The following is a 27,691-nucleotide window of genomic DNA, read 5'->3' on the forward strand; positions in this document are numbered from 1 at the left end:
TGCCTGTGAGTAAAGGTTGGTCTTAACATGGTGCCAAAATTATTGTACCATGTATGCCTCAGTGGGGAGATAATTCTGCCATCAGAAGGCCGCCACGGAGAAGCCCCCTCCCTTGTGGCCAGACTCTGAGCCTCCCTTGGAGGAAGCACCAGATGTTGATCATAATAGTTGGTTAGACTCAGATTGGAAGAGACATTACAGGTATTACAATCCAAAGCTATAAGGAAGGTCAGAGGCAGAAACTCTTTTTTCCTCAATTAGTAGTATGTATGAGAAGAACACAAACAAGAAGTTGTATATTTAGTTGTACATTCTTCCACAGCAGATTGCCCTCCAGTCTCAGTACGTGGTACTGAAGGCATTTCTGAAGTTCCAGTGTTTCCACTGGTGCAGAGTGTCTTCTAGTTCTTCTTTTCCAGGGAGTTTCCTTCTCATCTTCTCTTACCTCCAGATTTTTCTCTTCTGCCTCAGCTTGCTGTTGTACTACTCTTAGCTGTTGCAGTTCCACTGCTTTGCCTAAGAAAAGTCATCTTTCATTTCCCTGAGGGTGGCACTTATTGCTCTAGCAAGTAGTCAACAAGGTTACTAACTTGCATTTGCTGCATGCGTAGGCCATGTTGGCCTCAGGCAAGGAAACAAACATTGCATAGACATTGGAGGTCATCACCACAGGGCTGTCTTTTCAGTCCATTGTTTCTGCTACCATTTTGATTCTAGCCTAGTGGACAGTGCTTTCTCTTGTCTCCCCTAAAAGTTAACAGCAGTGCTACTGGTAAACGGGAGTGTGTTACAAAGAAGGAAACGGGGGTGGGGGGGGGACTTGGGAGGGGCAGGGGGAGAAAAAAGCTAAGGACTTTCCCTTTGACCTCCACTGCCAAACTTCTTTGCTTGCTCCAACTGCTTGCTCTCTGGGAGCTTGCCTGCTTGCATCCAGAGTCCATAGACCAGCTGGGACAGCTTCCCCTGATCTGCTCAGCGAGGCATCAGGAGCCAGAATGAATCTGCCCACCCACACAGCTGCTCCCTTGCAGTTGCTGCTCTCAGGAGCTCTTGGTAGAGACTGTGTCATCCCCTGCCGACTGCTGCTGAGCACAGACTCCTCCTATAAAGTGAGGGCTGATATCTGAGTTATTTCTCTCCTTCCTTTTAGATTCAGTAATTGCTTGCTCGATTTAAGAAGTGCATATAAGGAAAGTGAAATTTAAAAGCAAATAAAACCTGTATGTGAAAATATATAGAGAGAAAGGTATAACACACAATCATTTTATAGGACCTTTGTGTGATATAAGGAAAGGGGTGTGTGCATAAGGGAATGGGAAGTAGGGGTATAACTTTTACTGAAAATGCAAGGAGGAAAGCACCTGATGATAAGCTGAGAGAAGAAAGTTGCTATTAGCATCCTTTCCAAATTCTTAGATGATCTCAGAGCAATTGGAGGCTAGAGCTTTGGGAATGTCTTGAAAAGTTCAGGAAATCCTTGCAAGTTTTCCCGCCGCTCCAATCTGTCTCTTTGCACCAGGATCATAACTCTGGAGAAAACAATAACATGGACTGGTGCGGCATAATCAGAATGCAGTTTAAATACTGCCTCTGAGGACCACCATGTAGCTGAGTTGCAGGATCACTCGCACATTGAGGATGCCTGTGGAGAGACAGTAAAACCTGGAAACTATGATTTTACTTTTGGATGATTTTCCAACACTTTTATGATATCAGCCTTTTTGTCTTTTCAACAGGGGTCTAGCTTTATTCGCTGCATCAAGCCTAATTTGAAGATGACAAGTCACCATTTTGAAGGTGCCCAGATCCTTTCTCAGCTCCAGTGTTCAGGTAATTTAGAGTGTCTTATTCAGAGCTTCAGTACCGTGGAAGGACTAGTGCAGAGTAAGAGCAACAATGCTTGAGATATACCCTCTTGAATGGGAGAAATCTGATTCTTTTAATTTTTTCAGTGTTCTGTCAATACAGTGAGATTACTGGGCGTAACAATAAGTGGCTGACAGAATGACAGAATGGATTCTTAGTTAACAATTTTTCAAAAGATGTTGAACTTAAATATAGTTTCTGCATAAGCATTTAATATAAAGTGAACTTGACATTTCATGTATTTCAAAAAGGAATGGGAAGGATCTAACAGTGAATGCTAACAAAATTGCACTAGTGTAAACCAACATATAATTATCACATGTCTATACTGCCTATTGCTGACGCTTTCTGGGCTTTTCACAACATTTAAGCTACCCATCCAGATTCATGGAAGACAGGGGAAGTGGCAGATGACTGAAAGGGGGTTAATGTCGTCCTTATCTTCAGAAAAGGGGAAAAGAAGATGAACCTGGGAACTATAGATAATTCAGTCTGATATCAGACCCTGGAAAAATATTAGAGCAAATTATAAAACAGTCTGCAAACACTGTGAAGACAATGCAGTGATTACTGTAAGCCAACATGGACTTCTTGAGATTAGTCTGGCAGGGTTTGTTCTTATTTCATTTTTTTGCCTGGATAACCTCCCAAATGTACTGTAGGAGTGTTGTGTACGTTATCTGGACTTTAGCAAACCCTTTCACAAATGCCCCATGAATCCTGATTGCCAAACTAGCAAAAGACAGGCTAGATAGTGCAACCATTAGGTGGATCCACAACTGGAGGAGTGCATCCAATTCTGGGCTGCACATTATAGAAGAGACATAGCTAGCTTAGAATCAGTCCAACGCAGGGTCACAAGAATGGTAGCCGGGTTGGGAGGGATGACATATGAGGAGAGATTGAGGCAACTGGGTCTTTTCAGCCTGGAGGAGACCCTGAGGGGATTTTTAGTAACTATAGGTTTGAGGGGATGTCATTGGAAGAGGGCCATGACCTGTTAATCCCTGCAGTGGAGGGCAGGGCACATTCTAGTGGGGCAAAGCTCAAAGAACCAGGCTTCAGGCTGGATGTCAGGAAGTACTTCCTGAGGGTTAAGGCCCCTAGGATATGGAATGGGCTCCCAAGGGAGGTGGTTGAGGCCCCATCAGTGAGGGCGTTCAAGGAAAGATTGGACAACCACATGTTGGGGGTTACATGAGTGGAGCCGGCTGGAGCTGGGAGTCAGACTGGATGGCCCAGGAGACCCCTTCTGATTCGCTTTGTTTCGTTCTTTCTCTGGAAAGGCGCAGTGAGAGGGCAGCACAAGGAAAAGCATTAAGTGGCTGAAGAGCTGCCTGTGGAGACGTAGGGGTGGAAGTACAAAAGCAAGGGAGTAGATAATCAAAGCTACGCATTATTGCAGGGAGCAGTGTAGGCACACTGTAATTTACTTTGATTCATGTGAATTACAGAGCTAGTTTCCCTTGTAAATAGTTTTCATGCCAAAATCCCCAATGTATTCAGAGCAAAGCTCTCCATACATACACACATGGAATGTATTTTATTTCATTTCATTTCCATACCACCCATAAACTGAAGCTTTCTGAGCAGTTCACAACAATTTTTCAAGCACAATGAAAAGAGAAATAATAAAACACAATGTAAAATTCCAGTGTTCAAATTTAAAACAGACTAAAATGCCAACGCACAACATTTAAAATGGTTTAAACCACTGAAACTATTTCATTAAAACCGACCTAGTTAAAACAGCTGACATAACACATCATGTGTTGTTAAATGCCTGGGAATGGAAGGCAGTTTTAACCTGGCACTGGAAAGATGGCTCTGTTGGGACCGGGTGGGCCTTGGTAGAAAGATCATTCCATGATGGGTGGGCCATCACTCAGAAAGCTCTCCTACTGCATTTCTTCTTTCTGAACCTCCCTCAGAGTTGGCCCCCAGATTCAGATCACAGGATCTGGGTAGAGGTTAGGAGGGGAGTTTCATCAGCTACTGTGGTTCCAAGCTAGTTAGGGTTTTATAGATTAGAACCAGCATCTTGAATTGTGCTATACAGAAGCATTGATCCATTCAGTGTGGGTAGGCCAACAAATGGGGTTATTTGGGTCTTCTCGTCCCAGTTATTAATGTGGTTGCTGTATTTGCACACGCTGCAGCAGTCTTCAAGGGCAGCCCCACAGAGTGTGTTGCAATAATCTAATTTAGAGATTACTGTAGATTATTGATCACTGGTGGAGCACAGCTGGAACACCAGCTGAAGGTAGAAGGCACTCTGAGAAGGCACTTCAGGGGAATTGCAGAACAGGTTGAATACTGTCCATCTAGTCAGAGGGTGCATCCTCTAATAGCATCTCAGTATGCCTGGTTTGAGCTTCAGTTTAATAGCCCTCGTCCCATCTGTTGTCACAGCCAGCCCCCACCTGCCCCCAGTTCACATCCACAGCCTCACCTGATAAGAATGTAAAGGAGAAATAGAGTTGTATGTCATCAAGTACTGATGGCAACACATGCCATAACTTCTGATAATCCCATGCAGAGGTTTCATAGACTGAGCCATGGGGAGGTTTAGAATTCAGCTGCCAGACAACAAAGGAGCCAGTGCATTAAGTTTTCTTCCCCATGTGTATACTCAGCTAGGTCTGGGTCTAGATCTACTTCTGTGCACACCAATGTGTTCTTAAGTTCATTGGTGTTTAGCTTTTATGTGTGTAGCTTTTGATATGTGGCTTATAAAGTGACTAATAAATGATTTAACTAACTCAGTCATAAGCATGGCTAAACCCTATTGATTTCAGTGGGACCCAGCATCACGTAAAAGTGCAATAGGACTGTGGCTAAGGGAGCAAAGTAGCTTACCTACCAGTGCATCCTAAGCCTTTCTTCCAGGACAGAAGGTGGGAACAGTTTTGCTGGGCTTTTCAGGCCAATGGTTCCTTTTATTTTAACCTGGCCTTCCCCTCCCCAAGAAGCACTGGGGGAAATAGCTACATGTTGGTTTCAGGCTTGATATAATGTAAAATGGCTCATCTCAGGGGAACAGAATGGCTTTCGATTCAGAGCCAGCTCAGACCTACAGACCTCCTCCTTTTGGGGGCGTTCATACTACTGCTACAGCTAGCAGAACCAGGCTTCTTGGATGGGCAGAGGATCTTTTGCTGTCCCTGCATCCACAAGAAAAGCCAAACTCTTTTCCAATAATGGGAGGATCTGCCTCATGACCTTGCCAGCTAGATCATTTCGGGGGTATAGCTGCTTTGCCCAGCTCTGACTGCATGAACAAAGCATTCTCACCAGTCCTTCAGTGCTGGATAATTTTGCCAGTATGCATAGTTTTAAAATGGCTGCCATGTGGGGAACTAACAGAGGTGTGTATTGGACATCAGAAAATTTTGGGCTCCACGTTGGTGTAAAGTCAGATGGCTTCAATTGCTCCTGAAATAAACCTTATTTCCAGTTTCTGTTAGCTGCCACCTTGGCTTTTCTCTTAATTCCTTGGTAATTTTAGCATACCAGCAGGCCCTGAGGCTTTAAGCATCTGGCTCATCTTGGCAAGTTTCCCTCTTGCTTCTCATGTCAAGTTACATTTAAAGTTTAATTTAGCAAATCAGTCACAAACGCTTAACAACTTGGCTTTAATTAGGGTTCTGTTGACACCATTTTTGGCTGATCATCTGAAGGCTGATCGCTGTTGGCAGTACTGGGAGAGAAGCAGGTCGCAGGGCAGTAATGCAGCACCTCATTGCTCTGTTATTCGTGTGGCATGGTTTATGTTTCATTGCATTCTGCTTTTGTCTTCTGGTCAAGAAACAACCCCATGCCAAAAAAAATGCAAAAAACAAAAGACTTATTACAGAGAGATTAAAATGCCATGAATGTCTCCCAAGAAGTAAGTACACCATGGTGTACCTTTTTAGAAAGGACTGTTCTTTGCATGGCAGAATACACATCACACACTTGAAATTCTAAACATAAAAATCTGAATGATAGTAATATAGTGTACAACATATCAAGTAACAAATGTTGCTATATCTAAAAAGAAGCTATTTAGCATGTGTGCACACTACTTACTTTCTGTCCCATTAAATGATGATCTGCACAATAAAAGTTTTACAGGGAGTTCAGTGACTCATTCAGGATGGAAATTGCCAGATGGCTTTCTTGCTTGAAAGTAGTCCCTGCTCAACATGGCACCCTGTCAAGCGCTTGGGAGGTAAAAATCTTTGGCAGCTTTGTCTCTAGACATCCCTTCTCAGAAAAGGTCTTGAACTTGAGTGATCATGAGGCCATGGAGTTGAGCTGTGGGTTGTAGTCCAGTATTCCTCATCTGCCCTCCAGATGTGTTGAGCTGCTTGCTGGGAATGTTGGGTCGCATCTGGAGGGAACCAGGTGGGGGAAGGCTGGCCTAGAGTGTCAGGCTACAGCGAACCCAGGAAGCCACTTTCTACAGGACTGGAGCATTCGTCCATCAGACTCAGTGTTGTATGGCCTGGAGCAGCAGCTCTCCAGGGGTCCGGCTATATGTTTTTCTTGCTCTGCCTGAAGATGGAAGAGGGGGATCAGACCAGGGACCTTCTCTGTTGTAATATGCATGTGTTCTCCCACTGAGCCACAGTCCCTCCCCTGAACAGAGAGGTATGGCCCAAGTTCATGATCCTGACTCAGCCATGGAGCTCCCTGGACTGGTCACTGTTTCTCGTGATGAAAATGCAACATTGGTGAGGTGTTACGCATTTTGTTTTAACCAGTATTACATTCCTGACACCTGCCTCAAAGCAATTGAAATCTATATCCCTTTAACAACACTGATTGATGTTTTTGTTTTGTTTTGTTTCTTGCACGTCTGCTACTCTAGGCATGGTGTCTGTTCTGGATTTGATGCAAGGTGGCTTCCCATCCCGAGCCTCATTCCATGAACTGTATAACATGTATAAAAAGTATATGCCTGCAAAGCTGACCCGTTTGGATCCTAGACTCTTCTGCAAGGTATTAAAGTCCAGAGTGATAAAGACAATGCTCTTGTATTTTCCTTGCTATAGTAAATTTTAGTATTAATTGATATGTTTGTTCTTTCAAAGGATCTTTGTAAAAGTGTATGCTTTTCTTTTCTTTTCTTTTCTTTCAGGCACTCTTCAAAGCTCTTGGGTTAAATGAGAATGATTATAAGTTTGGATTAACCAGAGTGTTCTTTAGACCTGGCAAGGTAAACATTGTAGATATCCAAGAGGAACTGATGAACATGAATTGAAATGTTGAATATGTTTTCTCCAACTTTTTCAAGTAATTGATTTCCAAGATAACAGTGCTTTACTTGAAAGTGGCATCATGGGAAAAATCAGTTTAATTTTGTCTCCTTTGATGATTCACATGGGTTGGCTCTCTCCATTTTTTATTTATCTCGTTTTTAAAAATATTTGAGTTAGAGCACTCCTTGTGTTCAGCGTAGTTTACAAACAGGTTAAAAACATACATTTCTGCAATGTTAATATGAGTAGTCCCACAGTTGGCACCTAGGTTTAACCCCTGACAATCAATCATAGGGCTTTGTACATTAGCAAATGAATAGGCCTTACACCTTTCCCTAAAAGCCAGGAGAAATACTGAAGCTATCTTCAGGCCAACTCATTGCATAGTAGCAAGGTTGTGGCTCCAGAAACCCTGACTTCTTTTAGTCCATCGAAATAGGCTATCAGAGGTCTAAGGTATGTGGTACATACCAGGAGATAGACGTATCCCAGATCCAGGTTGGCTTAATTGTCAATAGCAGGATCTTGAAAGGGTCCCGAGCTACCCTGGCAACCACATACATTGTCATGGTTACAACATTCTGTTTACCAGAAAGCCCTTGATCCCTCACAGTCCATAGAGGCTGTCTTCTAAATACCCTTCCCTCATGCAATGCTGGTTTCCATTGTCAGTTTGCAGAATTTGATCAAATAATGAAGTCTGACCCAGATCATCTGGCTGAGCTGATTAAGCGTGTCAACCACTGGCTCATCTGCAGTCGCTGGAAGAAGGTTCAGTGGTGTTCTCTGTCCGTTATTAAATGTATGTACTCAAAGATCTCTTTTGAGGAGGGGGGAATCTTGTGCACAGAATTCCAAAGCTGTAGTCACTTGAACACTCTTAGGTGGAACTAAGTGATGAAATTTCGTGGATTCAGTATTTGCACTCCATGCAATACATTACTCAAGGGAATGCATTGCTAAACACATGACGGGTACTAGCTTATGAAGTTCAGTGGCTACTACTTAAAGGGGATTCAGAGTTCAGAGACAGCATCCGTCTTGGAACTGGTTGCAGATACACACCCCTGATTTATGGAGGGTAGGAGAGCCTGCCACTGGGTTTTTGATGAGGGTGGGTTTATTTATTTAATTTTTTTTAACGTTGTCATTTATTCTAGAGAATCTCGTGATGGTTTATAACAATTTGTAAACAATTTACCCTCATTTGTGAGGGTATTTGCCATTCATCCTTATATTTTTCAGTGAAAAACAAAATAAAATACAGAGCCAGTGCCTGCATTAAGATACAAAAGACGATTCGTATGTGGCTGTGCAAGAAAAAGCATAAACCACGGTAAGAAGCAGCAGATCTGTTTGTATCCTAGTGTTGTGAATTGGGCTCTTTCCGCTTTTTCTTGCATTAATCAAACTCAGGATGAACCCTTTGGAATGCAATTCTTTTGCTGGAACTGGACAGATTGCAGAACAGTTTGAATTTGAAATGATCTTCCACTAAAGTTGAAGGAGAAGCATCTGTCCAGGCGAAGAGTTGAATTCAAACTGAGAATGTTCCCTCTGTCCTTCCCTTTCAGTAAAGCTTCTTTGTTCACCCTTAGGGTGGCTTTTGCTGCTTGATGGCTAGATGACAGGGATGCTGGAGTCCCTTTCCTGTCGGCTCCTTGCTGGGTCAAGGACTGGGTATTGCATTTGTTCCCTCTCCCACCCTGACACCCTTCTCCTGCTCCAAAGCAGGCAAATTCTCACACTTGCTTTGAGAAACTTCACTAGGTAACTCTGAATCAGGGAACTCCAGCACTCCTCCTCTCAGAAATCCAATGGGCCTCCTCTTTCTATCCAGTCTTAAATACATTTGTTAGTGTACTTAACAATCTCTTTGGCAATGGTGCTGGTAAAATCTGCATCTCTCCTCAAGGCTTTGAGGCTGGAAAAAGGGCTCGGAGGGGAGCTGTTTCCAGCAGGTATACAGCTTCTGCTCTTTCCAAGAGTGAGGAGAAAGTGCAGAGCAGCTGTGTCCAGGCACAACCTTTGGTGAGATGGGCAGTGAATGTAAGAGCCCACAAGTGCATTGAAATATGTGTTGGAGCACTGTTAAGGCATAGGATCAGGCCTTCTGCCCATTCATCTCAGTGGTTCCTTACCCTCTGCTAATCTGGAACAAACGTTGAGCTCTCTGGGACGTTATCTTGGAGCCAGTCCGCTCCATTTCATGGAGCCTAGTGAGGATGCTCCTACCTTTCTTGCCCTGCACAGATGGCATGTACACAGTCCACCTAACCTGGTGCATGTCACCTGCCCTCTTCACCTGTGAACACGTAGGCAGACTTGGGATATGCTATTAGGTGCACATGATGGGGTTCAGGGGACAGGCAACAAATCAGACTGCCCAGATCTTCTCAACAGACATGTGTGATCTGAAATAGCAAGGCCAAGTACTTCTGAACACGTTAAGTGTGTTTCCACTGGTACTACGCTCACTGTTGTTGGCGTTTGATGGAGCACTGAAAGCTCATCTCTTCCGTCACACTGGCAAAGTTTGCTTGATCACTGGGTCTTTAATAAGGCATGGAGGCTTGTTAAGCACCTTGTATTTTCTGGTCACATGCCGGGGGATTGACCTCCACAGAGTGGCTTGTCATCTTGTGCAAATCCAACAAGGGTAGTTAACAGATAGTCTTAGGTAACAAGCCTCCAGGTATCCATGGCTTCCTGCTAGGTTATGGGTGGTGTGTTACCATGGCAACAAGCTACCCTGGCTGATTTTGTTGGGGAAAAAATTGATTTTTGGCATGACGCGGCAAGCCCCACTGCCGAAGACAGTTCTTTTAATTCCCCTGGAATGTGGTCAGTTATGTAGCCATGTGAACCAAGTCAGACCCTTGTGTGGAACCTTAAATGCAGCATGCGATACATAAGCTCTCTTAATTACCTTACTTTGTTTTCTTCTTTGGGGTCATGGTGGCTTGTCCAAGAGTAGGTTGAGGGCCCAGTACAGGAGTACAGATATTTGCTACCTGCTTCTTGCATGCAGGAACCTATCTGAAACTTAAAGAATGATTCCTTTCACAGCATAGATGGCCTTATAAAGGTTCGCACACTGAAGAAAAGGCTCGATAAATTCAATGAAGTAGTAAGTGCCCTGAAAGAGGGGAAGGCAGAAATGAACAAGCAGGTCAAGGACCTTGAAATGTCTATTGATGCTTTGATGGTCAAGATCAAGGTAAGAAGGCATTTAAGTCTTCAAAAAACAGGAGTGTATTACTTTTTAAGATCTTGTCTTGAGGGTGCCTGATCACTTCAGAATCAAATCACATTGTTAAGACCAGAGGAAAATACACACTATTAAAGCAGTTAAGAGTTCTGTATCTCAGCTATCCAAATTTAGTACTAAGAGAAGCTGAACTGTGCAACCTAAAATTTAAGCCTGTTCACGTGTTCTCTCTTGCATGACAATTCTATATTTGACTAGTTTTGCTTAACTTTTTCTGATTTTGGCTAGCCATAGGAGCAGCAAAAATACAGGGTTTTCCCTTTGTACACTACTGAAAAGCCTATTTGGCAATCTCTGGCTTTTGAAATTTCAGCGATCATCATCCCAAAGTGCCCATCTCAGGCACTTTGTAGTCATGAGTGCTAGTCAGTTTTTTAACTGATACTCTCCTAAGTTTTACACATAACATGAAACCAAGATTGACATATTAACAGTACAGTGGCCTATTCATATACATTTAACTTATACAGCCCTAAATTAATGTGCTTACCTTTCTACTGCTGTGGACAAGGTGACTTTTCCATACCATGTCACTCTGGAGTTTGAAGATTTCTTAGGTGTTAGGAAATATGTACATTGACAGCTTCAGACACACACAGGAACAAACTCTCCTGCCATTATACTTAGTGGTATAACTTGAGGCTCTTGTGACAGCATTTTGCAACTGAGTTCGGAAATTGAAATTGTTGATTGAAGCCATATAACATCTAACAATCAGCTGCAATGAGTATTACCTTTGATATAGAACAGGGAACAGGTAGCCCAGGAGAATGCTGTAAAAGATGCAAAGATCTCTCTCTCATAAATAGAGCAGTTTGTCCCATGTTGTTTTAATTGCTTTTAATTAGGTAAGCAGAAAGCAGATAAAATATAAACCAAACACAAGGAATTGAGCACATATTTGCACAACTGAGTTGTAAACGAAGTAGAATTAATTAATGTCTTAAAATAAATGGTGGCAATAGATGGTAAACAACACAATCCTCTTATGCATGTTCACTTAAAAGTAAGTTCCATTGTGTTCAATGGAGCTTACTCTCTTGTGTGTTCTGCATTGCACCCTAGGTTTGCAAAAATTAATAAATGGTGACTGATAACTAAAAGTTTCCCCAGTTTTGCTTGCTTTACTTAACTGTTGTAATGATCTTTTCCAGAAGGGGAAGGTGAGCTTGGTTGACTTGTCCCATTCTGGAAATGAGCCTCACTACTAATTCCTGTTGTGGTATGAGTCCATCTCGGTTGGCAGGCAATATCAGAAGTACTCTAATGTATAAATGCCAGATGTTAATCCAGTTTATATTCTACAGTGTTTTGTGAGTGGGCATGTCTACTGCATATGGTGGAAAACCCCTCTCAGATGAATGAAGTATTTCCAGGTTCATACCCCACCATCTTGGCTTCAGTCTAGAAAACAGTCCTTTCATAAGCATTTGTTCAAAAACAGGAGCTGATTTGATTTGAACTACTTGTATATCTTTTAATATCATAACATCTCAGCTGTTGACATAAAATATAGAATATAAAAACTAGTTTAAAACAATGATAGATAAATAAACTACAATAACAGTCAAACAAAGCCATGCAATTAAAAGCTAAGAAAAGCCTAAATAAATAAGGAATTCTTGAAAAGGCTTCTTAAGCTTACCACAATTTCTGCCTCTTGAACCACACACGAGAAGGTGTTCTAGAAGGTGAATGCCACTACCAGGAAAGTCCACCTACGTGCTGTTACTTGACAACACATGGGTGGTCATGGGATGACCAATAAGAGCTTATTGGAAGCTCTCAGGCGTCATTTGGCTGTTCATAAGGGAAGGGGCCAGATATCCTAGTCCCAGGTTGTTTAGGGATTTGAATAAGGGTAATAAAACCTTGAATGCAACTACTAAGCAGTCAGTGCAATTATTTAATTCAGGTTTAATATTTGTGTAGCAAAATACTACTCTGAGCTTCTTAGTCACTGCAGTTTCTGAACCAAGTTCAAGGGTAGCCCTCACAGAAAACATTACTGTAGCATGGGGTGCATCGCAATACATGGGTCACCATGATTAACCCAGCCTTATCCAGGAATGGGCATCTCCATGGGTGACCAGCCACACTCACTCACATCCTCCCCCACCCCAACTGGACAATCCACTGCCCCACATTTTGACATTTCCCATAAAAAAATTTCAGGCCACTGAGATGCCGAGGCAGCAGATACAAAAGGAGTATGATGCTCTTGTTAAAAGCTCCGAACAGCTCCTCAGTTCGCTTCAGAAGAAGAAGCAACAAGAAGAGGAGGCAGAGCGGCTGCGACGCATCCAGGAAGAAATGGAAAAAGAAAGGAAAAGGCTCGAGGAAGAGGAGCAACGTCAGAAGAAGGAAGAAGAGGAAAGGCGATTGTGAGTATTTGGTGAAACAGTTGCCTAGAGTCAAGGCCAACAGAAAAATAGCCAACTTTTAATACCTGAAAGCAACTTTTAAGACTTTTGCATAGTGACGTAAATATTTCCATCTTAGAAGCAGATCCAAGCTAAAAAGAACCAGTCTTTGCCGAAGATGACAAAAGCACTTCTACTTTTGCAGCATATCCAGTATCCCGGGTTCAACCTGCACCAGAAGCAAAAAGATGGTTGTCCCCTGGGAAGGGCATGAGTCTTTCCCCAGATAACTCGTGTGCATCCACTGCTGTGTGATTGCTCAGCAGTGTTGCTGCCAGTTTATTTACACAGTCTCTGTCTCAAGGAGGTGGGCTGTTGAGTAGAACACTCAACTGCTTGCTCACCAGTTCTCTTCCTTGGAGTGGCCAGCTAGCAGAAATAACAGTGTGGAAGAAGAGGAGGGTCTGCTGAGTGCAGAGATCCACAGGAGAGGGATCCTGAAACCTGGATCCCGTAGTATTTTTTTGATATATTCGGTGTTTAGCTGCAACTTATGGACTGACACGGAAGTGCTTCTGAGCAGGATGTTGGGTGATATGGACCTTTAGTCTGAGCCAGGCAGTATATTGTAAGAAGGAAATGGATTACATTTAGAAGCTCCATGATAAGAGACAATAACAGGAGAAATTCTGCAGCTCTCAGATGCTGTGGCTCATCGAGATGACTTGTTTCTGTTAAGCACTGTAAAATCAAAAAAGCTTGGATATCCACTCCATTTATAGGCACATTTAATTTGTATGGGTTTATTGTAGCAAAAAATACTGCATTTCCCAAGTAACAAAGCATCCTGAAATTGCATCTCATGAGCCTCTTCCCCAGCTCCTTGCCCTGAATTGTTGAGGTCTAAACTTGTTTGCTACAGTAGAAATGGAATGAAGAGAAATAAAAACATAAAAGAGAGAAAAGGGAGAATATAAGGGTTTCTGATGTTGCCTTGCCTTCCTCTTTTCCTATGAATATCCATTTTGTTTTTCTAGAAAGTGTGAGATTGAAGCAAAGAGGAAACAGGAGGAAGAAGAGAGGAGAAAAAGGGAAGAAGAGGAGAGACGAATCCAGGTAGGGGCTTTCTTGAAGCTGCATACATTGTTCTTTTTCTGTCTCACAGTAACGCTCCGAAGCTTGCATTATGGACTAGCTACCATTTGGGCTGTTCAGATGTAATATTAAGGGGAGTCACATCAGTTGTGACAGGCATGGGGTGGATGACGAGGGCGAGTGGCCAAAAGGGGCATATCAAGTAGCCTCACGTGGGGCAGGCCAGAATTCCAGGCCCTTTCAAGATCTCACTACATGGCGGGGATGAACATTCATTGTGACACAGACATCTGAGTCACACAGGACAATGTATCAACAGTTTCAAGTCACAATGGCTATATATTATTTCCACTGTCAAAGGCAATACACCTCTGCATACCAGTTGCCAGGGAGCATGGGGCTTGTTGCCCTTAGCTTTCATGTGTGGGTTTCCCATGGGTGTTGGGTTTGCCACTGTGGGAACAAGATCCTGGACTAGTTTGGTGTCCTGCCTGATCCCCACACATACACATACAGAACTAGGCTTTGGGCTGAACTTTGCACCCTCAAATTGCTCTTGTGCTTACCCATTACTAACATCAGGATAATTTGAGAGAGATTACAATGCCTTAAAAGGAAGAGTATTTGCTAGAAGGAAAGTGTCAGATTTGAAACTTGACATTTAATGACAAGGCTATTGCTACTCACAGGTATGACAGAATAATGAAACCATTATTTAGATGTCAGTTTATTAAAATATTCTTTACAAAGTAGCACTCATTTGCTGAAGTTTTATGTTATTCTGTTATGGAATCATAGTGATAAATGGATAACTTTATAATTGAGTTAACCATTTCATTAAGTATCCTTGTTGTCTTTTTTTTTTTTTTGTAATGTGACTGCTTATTACTATCCTATTAATTTTCATCGTATCAACAATATTTTGGTTTTAATATACTGTCAATAAAAGGGGGTACCCTGTAATGGGTCACTAACTGGTTAAAGAAAAAAGATAGAGGGTGGGAATAAATCGCAATTTCTTCCAGTGGAGAAAGGGCTCTGTAGTGGAACCAATGCTTTTCAACTTACTCCTAATTTTATATCATTTATGACTAAGTAGTGAGGTGGCCAATTTTGCTGATGACACCAAAGTTTTTAGGGTGGTTCAAACCAAAGGGGAATGTAAGGAGCTCCAAAGGGATCTCGCCATGCTGGGAGAATGGGCATCAAAGGGGTGAATGCAGTTAAGCATTAGCAAATATAGAGTAATGCATCTTGGAGCAAAAATACCCAACTTCAAATGTACACTGATGAGATCTGAACCAGCAGTGACTGAGCAACACAAGGATCTTGGCGTGGTAGTGGACAGCTTTTTGCAGATGCTGGCCCAGTGCTCAGCTGCTGTGAAGAAGGCAAACTCCATGCCAGGCGTAATTAGGAACAGAATGGAGAACAGAGCTGCCAAAATCTTACTTTCCTTATTCAAATCTTTGCTTTGACCAGATTTGGTATATTGTGTTCAGTTCTGGTCTCCTTACCTGAAAAAGGGCATTGTTGAGTTGGAAGAGCTCTTGACAAAGAGTTATATGCAGAGAACATGCTTCATACCCTTTATCTAACCCTGTTTCATATCCTTTTCTTTCTGCACCAACACGTTGGTACTCTGGGGGGTACTTCATATTAATGACCAAGAATACAGTGAATATACTAGTTTGCTTGTGCCAAATGAACTTGCAGGAAGGCATGCCTGACACAGCTGTTGAGATCTAAATGGTTTTAAGCAGAACTTTTCAATTCGTGCTGTAACGTGTCAAGGGCAAAGCATGAGTGCCAGTGACCTACTGATCCTCTTTGAGCTTTGCCATTCAACCCACATCCCTTTGTGTGGTTTCCTTTCATGGCAGTGAAACTCGCATAGGTATGAATGGTTATGCCAGTACTGTATGTCCCAGCCTTAAGATACATGGTTGCTTCCTTGAGCTCCATCTGTAACCTTTCAGTAGATTTCCTTTCCTTTTGCCATAGTTGCTGAGCAGATGTCCCTTTCAGTGGAGCTTTCCCTTAGGCCATGTTCAATCAGCTTTCCCTCTGATGACACTGCTATGGGATAATCTAAAGTAGGGATCTGCATGAGAAAGTCTCCATAGCAGAAAGGAAGATTACTTGGTAATACCATAATCAGAGTGAGTGCTGGGAGGAACTTCCTGGTCTAGACTGCATGGGTAAAAGCCTGTTGGCACCTACTGTCTTGGGTCTCAAACCACAAAAAACTGGCATAGAAAATAGTTTTCATAAATTTGGTCAGAAATATAAAGGCTGCATATTTTGGTAAGGATATTGCCCATGTAAGCTTTTTCTAAGTAGAATTTGTCCCACTTAGAAAACCGTAGCGGCTCTCTAGAGGTGAAATCAGTCAGGTATTAACTGTTACACTGGCTGGCATTATTTGAGACTCTTCTTGCCCCTTCTCCTCCTCCTCCTCCTCCTCCTCCTCCTCCCTTAATAAGGTAAGATATATTTCTGTTACAATTTTCCTTCAGCTTTTAGTGCAGCTGCTTTCTAATTCATTGCTCCTATCTAAAGTCATTGGTTCTATCATTAAAACGCTGGTCTCTTTTGGAATTTGAAGGGCTTCATGTCTCTGAATTTGTTCTACTTTTCTCAGCTTATTGGCTGCTTACCTTGATCCTCATGGTTCTGATGCTCTTTTTCTGAGTATGGTTGCGGTAGTGAGAGTGTTAGACTGGGAGCCAATGTGGCATGGTGGTTGAAGGGTTGACTTGAGTCTCAGCCAGGAAAACTCACTGGTGAGTTTGAGTCAAACACTGACTCTGAGCCTAACCAGGGTGGTTGTGATGATACAATAGAGGGCCATGCAAGCCACTTTGTGTTCCTTGCAGGAAAAAGGTGGTTTCTAAAACAAGCAAACAAAATATGTGTGTTAGGTTGTATTTTCTAAACTGTATATTTTTAGACAAGTAATCATTTGTTTTCCAAACTACTTTTGAATAATAGATGGCCTTGTAAAACAAAAGTATACACACTGACTTTTTATCACTTGGCAGGCTGAAGTTGAGCTACAGCTGGCCAGAGAGCGCGAAGAAGCTAATCAGCAACAGGCAGTTTTGGAGCAAGAGCGCAGAGATCATGAGCTGGCCCTGAGAATTGCCCAGAGTGAATCAGAGCTTGTTACTGATGAATCTCAGCAGGACCTAGGATTGCGCAGGTATTGGATTGTGCTGGCTTTGCTCTTTGAAAAAGGTATTTCAGTGCTTGCTTGTTTCTTTTTTTTTAAAAAAGCCTTGTCTTGAAAACAAAAACAAACAAACCTGTTCTAGGTCATCATAGAATGTCAACGTCCATCCCTGTGGAAGCAGGAATTTGCACATTGCATGGTCTTAGAGCAGTGCTTGGATTACTGGGTGGAGGGTAGAGAGGCTCTTGAAACCCATACACTCAAATCTCGGAGCGAGACACCCTCATTCATTTCCCAAAGGAGTAGCTAAGGCTGTTACAAAATGTAGGAATGCAGAAGCCTTGCAAATTTGAGCACTGACTAAGGCAGATGTACTGAAGAAGCTGAGCTGTGTGCCTACAGGAGTGGCACTTGTGGGACTTTTACTTTTCACTTTTAGCTTCCTTGTAGGAGTAACAGAAATGGCAGCAACACGTAGGCTGCCTGCCCTTCCGAAAGAATATATAGTTTTATAAAAGGGGCTCTTTACAATGAAATTAGTCAGTGCATAACGCAGGAAAAATTATTTCCTTTCTTCCTCAAAATGGTATGAATGTCAGACATGAAGTGGTTTAGTAAAGCTGTTTGTTTTAAACACACAAAGGAAAAGGGGCTTAAGCAAAGATGGCCTATTGTAGGATAATGGAGGGTTTTTCTGGAGGAAGAGCACTGTCAATTGCAAGCTCCAGGGAAACAACAGCTGCTCTTATTAAAATTGGTTTTGAGGGGTAATGAAACTTGAGGCTTTGCCACATTACTTCGGGGTGCGAGCATCACTTTATCCTTACAGGGATTAAGGTTTCGCTTTGTGTCAAAGTACTTGGTTCATTAGGCCTTGGACTTAGAGATGGCTGGCAGCTCATTGGTGATTCTATTCTTTTTATGTACTTTTTGCCTGTTGGGCAAAGTGTATAAAAAAAAGTGGCAGTTTTAGTTCTAAGTGCCTAAGTGATGATCAAATTACTCCAATGACACCAAATAAATGGAGGTTACTTGGTGATGCATACTAGATAGATATAAAAGTATAAAATAATATATGAACAAGATAATTTTTAAATTAGTGACAACATTGCAATAGAAACCATGTTAAAGCAAAGCAGTGACAAGTCACAACTGGTCAGAAATCGCCTCTGTAACCAAGTAGATGCCTGGAGGAATGTTGTCCATGGGGCGCGATAGGTCGGACGCGACTTCACAACTAACAACGACAACCAAGTAGACCTTCAAGAAGTGCTTAAAGCCTCCTGCCGTTTCTGGCCCTCATACATGGGAAGGTTATTCCAGAGGATGAGTGCTTGGCATGCTGCTATGGCTAGGCCAGGTCTGGGGAGATCCAAGCTTCTGGTCTGAACCGTGCAAGGAAGCTCCCTGGATGCCTTAGGGCATGGGTCCTCAAACGACGGCCAGCAGGACGGATTTGGCCCGCCATGGCCATCCATCTGGCCTGCGCCACCGGCCATGCGTGTGCTTGCAGCGCGGACGGGGAGGCGGTGGCCTGCTCACTTGGAGATGGTTTTGTACTCACTGGGAGATCTCCAAGCGAGCGAGCCACCACCGTGCGTGCCTGATGCCACCTCGCACGCACCCGATGCCACCTCGCATGCACCTGATGCCGCCTCACTGGCCCGCGGCCCCAGGCACCTCACTGGCCCACGATGGTCACTGAAGCCTTTCAACTGGCCCCCTATTGAAAAAGTTTGAGGACTGCTGCCTTAGTGCGCCCCTGCCCCCAGTATGGAGCAGCTTCTTTGGTAGTTGTGAAGGCAACAAGGAGGGGAGAGCTAGAAGCAGCCAAGCATACACCCCAGGGCACATAGGACAATGGAGGGTCAAAATATAAATGGCAGATAAATGATGTTTTAAACCGCATAAAGGAACTAGACTTTTCCAGACTGGACAACACGGACTATCTGTATCGATGAAGCTGACTTGATCATGTTGCAAATGGGTGCAAAACGAGTTAGGAAAATACTAGACTAACCTGAATATCTTCTGTTTGCAGACGCAATGGACCAGGCTCTCAAATGACTGCGTATGGCATTATTATTTTTCTCTGGGGCATTTTGTACCAATCAGGTGTGGGTGTAATGCGAGTAATTTTCCTGTTATAAGCCATCTTGTTAAGGAATGTTCTTTATTTCCATTCCTCCATCCAAATATCCATAATTTGAGTGTGCAGTCAGTACATGTCAGTCTTTCAGGCTGCTTACATGTAGGCAAAATTGGTTGTAATCTAAATGCCACATATATCAAGAAGGTCTGATAGGCAATGTGGTTGCTTAATTCAGTATTCTGAAATCTATTAAACCAGAATTAATTATCACCTCACCAGGGGAAGCCTAGATTGGTGTAATGCAGTGTACATTTTAGGACAGGATGCCTGTTTGCTGATCCACTATTAGATTTTGTAATGCTACTAGTGTTACTGCATTAGAACCACTTTTAAGCATTGTTCTATCTAGCTATCCCCATGGTGTACACTTAATTTTGAATTCTTTTATAGGGAACAAATGGCCAGAGAAATGTCAGAAATGTTATCTAGGTTGGTGTAACAGGTTGCTTAAAATAAATCAATCAAATCACCATATGAAATAATCATAAGCCAAATAAAAGGGAACAGTTCCATTTAAATTACCATGGGGAAAATGAATGAATAACTTCTAATCAAGACTCATTAATTGCATCAATTTAGTACCAATTTGCAACTATCAGATTTCTTTCTCTAATAACATCACACTTAGATTTATGAATTGCATGAAGAGGAATTAATTTTCAATAAAGTTCTTTGGTAAGAACATGATTTTAGATAATCTGAACAAATCTCTCACTTTAAGCTTGTATTTGAGATCATACATTTCCACATTTAGAGTTGTCTCAACAAATTGTCTTTTTTGTTGTAATGTTCATGTCTCTAGCTTTTGAAAATAATTTTTCATCTTGGTATCCTGACACATCTATGTTAAAAAATGACAGGCTGTGAAGGTTACTTTGCTGCCAGCTCTTCTAACATTAAGAGGGAGACATCATATATACAGTAATATTGTTTTTAAGTTGGAATGTGGAACTCCTTGCTAGGAGTTGCGCTGCAAATTTAAGGGCCCATTCTAAACTCCAGGAAAGATGTAGCCTAACAGCATTTGTTACCTGATGTTAAGATGAAAGATTTTGTTTTTTGGAGTGCTGTAAAATGGTTTTCACAAAGTGAGTGGATATCTGATACTAAGCTGCTTTCATATGACTATTCATCACATTGTGTTTTGCATTTTAATCGCTTTGGGGGTTGTTTTGCTAAGCAGCCAGTATTTTAGCCAGGATCTAAAGACCTGTGCAAGTAGTCTCTTTGTTGGGAGATGGTAACTTTGTATTAGTGTTTCTTGAAGAGCAGCAGAGTACATGAAAATCAATTTGTGTAAATGGAGAGAATTTCAAAAGCTGTGTGATGTGGGATTTGTTGGTGAGATCTAGCTTTCCTTAAGGGAGTTCTAGGTGGGATGCTTTTCCACTGATTCTTTCAATCCATCCCCTGTCCAGTCTGTGATATTATTCACAGGTGGGTGAAATAAAAACTAGTCTCATTGGGGGAATGTAAACTCTAGTCTGGCCCCAAATCATTTCTCAGATCACTGCTCTTTTATTCATGTTTAACTCTTCATCTGCCTGGAGAACATCATTTGCATCTTGTTACCTTTCAGTATTGCCTTGTTTGAACAGTTTTATTTTAAGTGCCTCTATGGGTATTCCTCTGATGATGTAAGGCTTTTTTGACACTCAAGTCAATTCACATTCTTCAAGTTATACCTTTGTGGCACTAAAGTCATGAGTACAATAAAAAGTTTATTGATTTTACAACAATACAAAAGCCACAAACGACATTTAAGATTGTGTTATAAACCATAAAGAGCAGAACACAGTGCTAATACTTTAATTTTGAAAACTGAGTTAAATAATAGAGTTCAAGAGAACTGCCCTTCCCACTCTTGCCTTTTCCCAGCCAAAAGCAGGCAGTGATGAAGCTGGAGAGGCAAAACGTGTAGATAAGTTATGGCTTATTGGACAGGGAGCTGCTGTTTGATCGATGGGACACAAAAAGAGGAGACATTAAGCAATTATACGTAGGATTGAAAAGGAGAATGCCAAGAAGCAGTTAAGTGGAAGTTGGAAGTAAGGAGGCAAAGAAAGCACCAAGTGGAAGAATAAGGGTAAAATGCCAGTTCTGAGATGAGGAAGAAGCTGGGACAACCTGCCGTGGGGGCATAATCATGCTGCAGCAGTGAAGAGTCTGTGGGGCTTTGAGGAATTGGCAAACGGTGAGGAGGGAAGCGCACATACACAACACTCTGGTTTGTGCTGCAGGTCTTAGGCTTAAGGAGATTTAGCCAGACTGAATGTCTGGGGCTTCTATGGGGAAAAATGTCCCCTTCAGTTTCATTCTTCTCTGGCGAGTAGTGCTACCTTCTCCTTCCCTTCCTTATGGAAGCAAAAGTCCTCATAGAGGACATTCTTCTTTGCCTTTGGTCACAGCAGGCTGATGTGACTGGATGCTGTTGAAAGGCGGAGTAGAAAAATGACAAAATGGACCTGATAAGTAGGGAATGGGCCTCTTCCAGCTGTGCCGTGGGCAATCAGTCTGCCCTAGACAAAGCCACCAAGCTGTGCAAGGCAGTCTTCTTTGTACTCAGACACATGTAGCTGATACATCCTGCCATATGTAAAGGGTGTACATGTATAAACTGGTCCATTCCGCTTGCTAAATCGCTGAAGGAAAGTAGCAGGCCATCACTTCACAGATCTTAAAAGTAAGCACATACTTAGTTCTACATATCTTGGCAGCTTGTACCTGTAGTTTGCATTTGAGCATGCATGCTTGAGTACAGTAAGCAAACTGAAAATCGAAGGGAAAGGAGAATTGTCATTATTCAGTAAAAGAATGTGTCAGTTTTGCTATACATTTGTTGTACATTGCTGCTGTTAACTCTCCAGGGAGCCTTTGGCCATTGGGCAGTGTGAAAATGAAACACATACATAATATATCAAGCTGTCTATTGGTGACAAGGGAGCATAGTCATGTCGTTTGACAAGAAGACTCTACTTTTAGCTGTTTGCATACATTGAGATCAAAGCAAAGGCAAAAAAAGTCAACTTCATGAAAGCCTTCCAGGCAGTTTTCACTGAGGACAAATGAATATTTTCATTGATTAAAGAAATGTGCCAGGAACCCTATGAATCTGTATTGCCATCTCTGTTTCTTATCTGTTTTACTGTCATATGTGATGCCCTGTTGTTAGAATCTGAATGTCTCTTGCTTTTCTGAGTGTACTTGTTCCTATATTGAATATTACTATAACATTTTAATGAAATGTTATAGGGGACCTTCAGTTCAAGCTACCAAAGCTGCAGCTGGCACTAAAAAACATGACCTTAGTAAGTGGAAATACGCAGAGCTACGTGATACAATCAATACTTCTTGTGGTAAGTTGTTGTTCTCTCCTGGGTGAGGATAATTTGATTGTATGGCAGAACTTGTGATTTAATTTCTTTGGCACAATTCTGAAACCAATTTGTGAATACTTAAAGAGGCAATTCAATGCATGTTCAGAAAAACCCACAACTCCTTGCATACTCTAGTCAAAGTCCTGGGTACAAATCTAACAAAAGTGGATCACTTTTCTTAATGCTTCCTAATTTGTAGAGAAAATGCCTTATACCATCTTGTTTTGACTGATGCATATGGCACGGGAAAAGGCAATGCAAATGTTCAAAGCTACTCTGCACAGTGAAACCAACAGGTTCTTAATTACGTGTCATGAAAGTGGCACTGCTTCATTCAGACATAAGCTACAAATTCTGATTGCCAATCACATTTATTTTTTGTCATTATGTGTAAATATCGACAGCATGCATTATTCCTTGTGCCCAGTGCTACAACCCATGGAATAAGTTCCTGAAAGCCTTTTATCCTTCCAAATGCTATTAGCAGTATTTTGTAGACAAAAGGGCATAGGTGCTTAATTAATTGGCTTGTATTATTGGCCAAATTAAGGTGTGACATGAATCACAGCTTTGACTCTTGCACGCTTGCCTCCTGCTCCCCCACTAGATACTGGCTGATGAATGGGAGCAATCCAGAATGGGGCTGGATCTGAGGCGGAGTATTAATGCCTCCTCCCCTATGTTGTGCCCTTAATCCAAATTCTTTCTCTTCACTCTGTATCAGTGTCTACACTGTAAAGCGAGAGGACATGTAAGAACAAAGCTAGGAATGATGGCAGACCTCATTCTGACTGGGTGGATGGCACTTGTTGCTGGCAAGGAGTGCTAGAGCAAAATTCCCTCCTTGAGAGGTTCTTTCCAACCTGTCCACCTAAGAGGAAGGACCAAAATATATTTTGGATGGCATCCCCTTGTGCCTTATGGGGTACTTCTCTAGAGGTTCCCAACCTTGGGAGAGGGCTTTTCAGAGAACACTAGCGGCTATTTCGTGAAATGGGAGCTTAGCTTAGCCACCCCCTTGCACATGCAAAGAAGCTTGGTTTGAATCCCAGCTGTTTTGTGCATGTGCATTTAGTGGTCTCTCATGCCCACAGTCCCCTCTCAAATTATGTAACATTTTAAGGAAAGAAAAAATTAGATACTGTGGGCCATGTTGTATCAGTAAGTGCACTGAAATCAGGGAGGCCCCCATATCCACATTGCTATAGGCTGGCTCAGCCACGTGTGGATTGGATTTCGGGGTGTTAAGCAGAAAAAAAAATCAAAACAAGACACTGCAGATCCTGGGTCCTGTATGGCTGTGATTTCTGTATGTTTGCTTACTTGGGAGTAGGACGATCACATAGGCACTTGCAAGAGAAACTCCATGTGTTTCAGAAAGACAGGTTTCAAAAGAGGATGATCATTTTCAAGTGCCTTTGGATCTACCAGAGGATCTGGAGATGAAGACACATCAGAACAGCATTATTTTGAAAAGGCACCCAGAAAACATTGGTTGCAGTGGCGGTAATAGTAATATGTTCTGGCTGCTTTACTAGCAATCCTGAGGGAGTAAGTTATAATGTAATAATGTGCACTTACACTGACACCCTAAGCTCAGCGTAAGCCATTGCACAAGCAGAACATTCTTGAATTTGGCCTCACTTTTCTTGTATAGTGCTCTAGTGTAAGATGTAAATTAGCCCTTCTATTGTTTTAATGGGTTGAAATGTGCATCGTGGTATTACTGTCAGTTTACTGTAATCGAGTATTCTGTATATAAGTTGCTATAAAATCATTTTGACAATTCATAAGCATTTGTCTGTTGTCTTTCTTTCTTTGTTCCATCCTGCTGTTTGTGTTTGAGACAGATATTGAACTGTTGGCGGCTTGCAGAGAAGAGTTTCACAGGCGGCTAAAAGTTTACCATGCATGGAAGTCTAAAAATAAGAAGCGCAATACAGAAATGGAACAACGTGCTCCCAAATCTGTGACTGACTATGGTGAGGGCAAATGCTTTTTTCTGGAAATCAGAATAAGTGAAAGTAATAGCAAATATGGAAATGCATTTTAGAAGTCTCACCTGTGTGGTTATCCTGAAGAGCCTTACATTTACCACACCAAGAATTATAGAAAAAAATGCCTGTAAAATATTTTAAGTTGCAGCAAATACCAGCACGTTGCTGAAATTTGATTGCAGTATAAACAGCCCTGAAAGCACCGAGATACTGAGACAGGTTGTGTTATAGAGGGAATGGAAAATCTAGAGCCTGAGCCAGCTTGTATTTTAAATTCTAGCTAAAGTGGATGACGGTGCAATATGATCAACAGAATATTTCTATTTCAAAATGGGTTTTAATTTATTAACTGTGTAAACTCATTCCGGTTATTTATGTTATATCACAGTCCTGCTGATTTGAGATAACTTCAGCAGGATGAAACATTTATCCTGTCTTATACCTGCCACTAGTCAGACATTCTGTGCATAGAAAGAACTGTTCCAAGGACTTCATCAAAGGCAATGAATTTTATTGCTGATAGACTACATTGACTGTGCCTTTCCATTTTCAGCTTTAACATAACGGTCATGAAATACTCTAACCTGAAGTATACAGTGGCTGAGGAACACTTGAGCTTAAAGTCCCCTGAGTCATTGCTAAGCTTGTCTTCCCAAAAGATCCCAGTCTTAAATGTCTTCCAGGCTGTTGTTGCAAGTTAGAGATCTGTAGATAATATAGAGCATCATGTAATATAGAGCATCAGGTGTGAGTTCTACAGAGTTTAGAACTTCTCCAGCCATTAAGGGATGAGCATGCCTGTGTGAACTGCCTCTTCATTTTATTCAGATAATAATTTTTGTAGAGGAAAGCATCGACATCTGGTCTGACATGGCAGGCACAGATGACTTTATGCTGTCTCAAAGGGCTAAGGGGCTCTTTCCCAGTACCACACCAGCTGAAATATCTCTGATATGAAGGGCAACAACCTGAACACAAACACACTTTTATAAGAATGCTACAGTGTGTGGGATTCACCTTCCTGAGGCAGATTTTTGGCAGAAGAGTGTAACAGAAGTGCTGGGCCAGATGTCTCGGCATCTGGGGACAGGTGTATCAAGACAGGTTAGTTGCCCTCCCTTGCACATCTGAGAAGGGAATAATCTGATTTCTTCACGTCCCAAAAGAAGCAAGTGGACTCAGGTTATCTTGCACCCAACCAAACAGGAGGAAACCTTGTGTTATGCCTAATTCATTTCCTTTTGTGTAACCATCCCATAAACTGGTTCCTTCTGGCTAATGATACATGTCATTGAACTACTGAAAATGTATCTTTTCACGTTGATCAGATTGAAGTGTTACGCGGTATCTTCAGTATTCATTGTTTGTTTGCAGATTTTGCACCATTTTTGAACAACTCAAGTAAGTGGGGAAAAGGGTTTGTTTCAGCTAATTTTAAGGACTAGGAAAACATAGGTGCTGTTTTACTAACATAAGTGTTTTGCTACATGTGTTGAAAATCAAGGTTCAATAGTAATTTGTTGCCAAAACATCTAAAGGGGTTGCAGGGAAAGACAATGTTCACTAGAGACACCCATTATTGTAGGAATATGAGTATTACTAAAGGGAACAATTAGCTTGAATTATGAATTTGCACAGTTTCATTTCTAATCATGTGCTCCTGTAGGACACCTGTTGTAGCAAAACACAATTAACTAACACTCAGAGCAAAAACTAACATTAAAGGGCTCATTTTAGAAAGAGGAAATTATTTGTTGCAGGAAACTGCTTTGTTCAACATGCAGATGATCTTTGGGTGAGTGCAGCTGTGTGCCAAGATGAGAAAAAAGACCTTTAATTTCCAAGAAAAACCTTTTTAATGCATAGTTGTCTTTATGGTTCACCATTGCATGTGCAAATAAAGACCTTGGATAGCCAGAGCCAGTATCTGTTGCAAAGTATGTGGAGTTGATGAATAGCAACAGAAAATTTCCTTGGTTGGTCAGTGAATTTAAATTAAAATAAACAACTCTCAGAATTCTCCCCAGTAAAGAGGCACGAGCCTTTTCTGTCACTGTTTGCAGTGATGTTAACTAGTACGTGATAACAAAATTAACACTAAAGCCCCATTAGTGTGGAAAGGTCTTTTTGCTCATTTTCTTTTCATGGAGGCACAGTTTTTTTCTCTACTGATACTAATGATGGGAAAGCTTTCAGCAGATTCTGCTTTCTTCATTGGAAAAAGCAATCACATCTTTGTATGTATAGCGCAATGTTTATGAGGGCAAGAGGCGTATTTCTTCCTATTCTAGTTACCAGCATTATGCTAATATACATGGAGGGGAAGTAAATAAATTCATTGTGACAGCAGCAGCATCCAATTTTACTGCACCAAAATCTGAACCCAGATTTAGTATTTAATAGTTGGCTGACTCACAGCCAGAGGAATTCACTGTTAATTATTTCCTTTATATTAAATTACTGAACTGCATTTTCCACTGAGTTGACCGCAACAGACTTGAATTCTTAACATCTTTTTTTTTTAATATGAACAGTTATAAAAGAGTTCTTTTCCTGTGTGAACTCAGAAAAATAAGTTTATCTTGAAGGGACTTCTGAACCTGTATTCAGTTAAGACTCTAAGGGGATATTAGTACCAAAGAGCATATGCCTTCTAAGTGCACAGATGCCTATAATGCTATCATGACATTTTAAACTAGTTTGGAGGATTATTTCAATGCTGTTTTTGGTCACATTCTGGTCTGCAGAAATTGAACAAATGGCTTTCCTCTTCTCTGTCTTAGAATCTGGGATGGTAGCCAGTCGGAGACTATTTCTTAATATGTCGTCATCCTTCCACTTCAATTTGTTTCTACCTCAAGGTGTCAGGTGCTTACCTTGCTAAAGAGCTTGCACTGAAACTTTTTCAGTGGCGGCATCTCCACCCAATTTGCATCCTTGCTGGTGGCCTAGAAATACGTTTAGAGAGAAAGTTAGCTCTTCTGTTGCCATGGAAGTCCATGCTTGTAGTGTTACATGAATGATTGAGAAAGTTCTATTTTTGTCCAAGTCAACATGGCCCAAGAGTTTTCTCATGGTGTCCAAGCATGTCGCCTCCAGAATGATCCTGACTTAGAATTCCCATAAACTATTGCCATCAGTAAAAATCC

General features: G+C 41.7%; 1 protein-coding gene across 5 annotated transcripts in view; it reads left to right on the forward strand.

Annotated features, from left to right (window-relative positions):
* The window catches only part of MYO6 (myosin VI), a 124,106-nt gene that overhangs the window by 87,990 nt on the left and 8,425 nt on the right, over positions 1-27,691 (forward strand). For 2 of the 5 annotated variants that reach the window (XM_044421628.1, XM_044421631.1), the window contains 12 exons: positions 1,737-1,830; positions 6,722-6,852; positions 6,992-7,069; positions 7,785-7,914; positions 8,358-8,448; positions 10,182-10,332; positions 12,559-12,767; positions 13,784-13,862; positions 16,886-17,046; positions 22,421-22,524; positions 24,396-24,527; positions 25,917-25,943. In XM_044421628.1, the coding sequence (XP_044277563.1) occupies positions 1,737-1,830; positions 6,722-6,852; positions 6,992-7,069; positions 7,785-7,914; positions 8,358-8,448; positions 10,182-10,332; positions 12,559-12,767; positions 13,784-13,862; positions 16,886-17,046; positions 22,421-22,524; positions 24,396-24,527; positions 25,917-25,943 (1,387 nt within the window). Of the gene's footprint in view, positions 1-1,736; positions 1,831-6,721; positions 6,853-6,991; positions 7,070-7,784; positions 7,915-8,357; positions 8,449-10,181; positions 10,333-12,558; positions 12,768-13,783; positions 13,863-16,885; positions 17,047-22,420; positions 22,525-24,395; positions 24,528-25,870; positions 25,944-27,691 lie in introns of those variants that run through there. The other 3 variants (XM_044421630.1, XM_044421629.1, XM_044421632.1) reach the window with 3 other exon arrangements.

This window comes from Varanus komodoensis, unplaced genomic scaffold, assembly GCF_004798865.1.
Source record: "Varanus komodoensis strain SLA01 unplaced genomic scaffold, ASM479886v1 scaffold12, whole genome shotgun sequence".
Classification (NCBI taxonomy): Eukaryota; Metazoa; Chordata; class Lepidosauria; order Squamata; family Varanidae; genus Varanus; species Varanus komodoensis.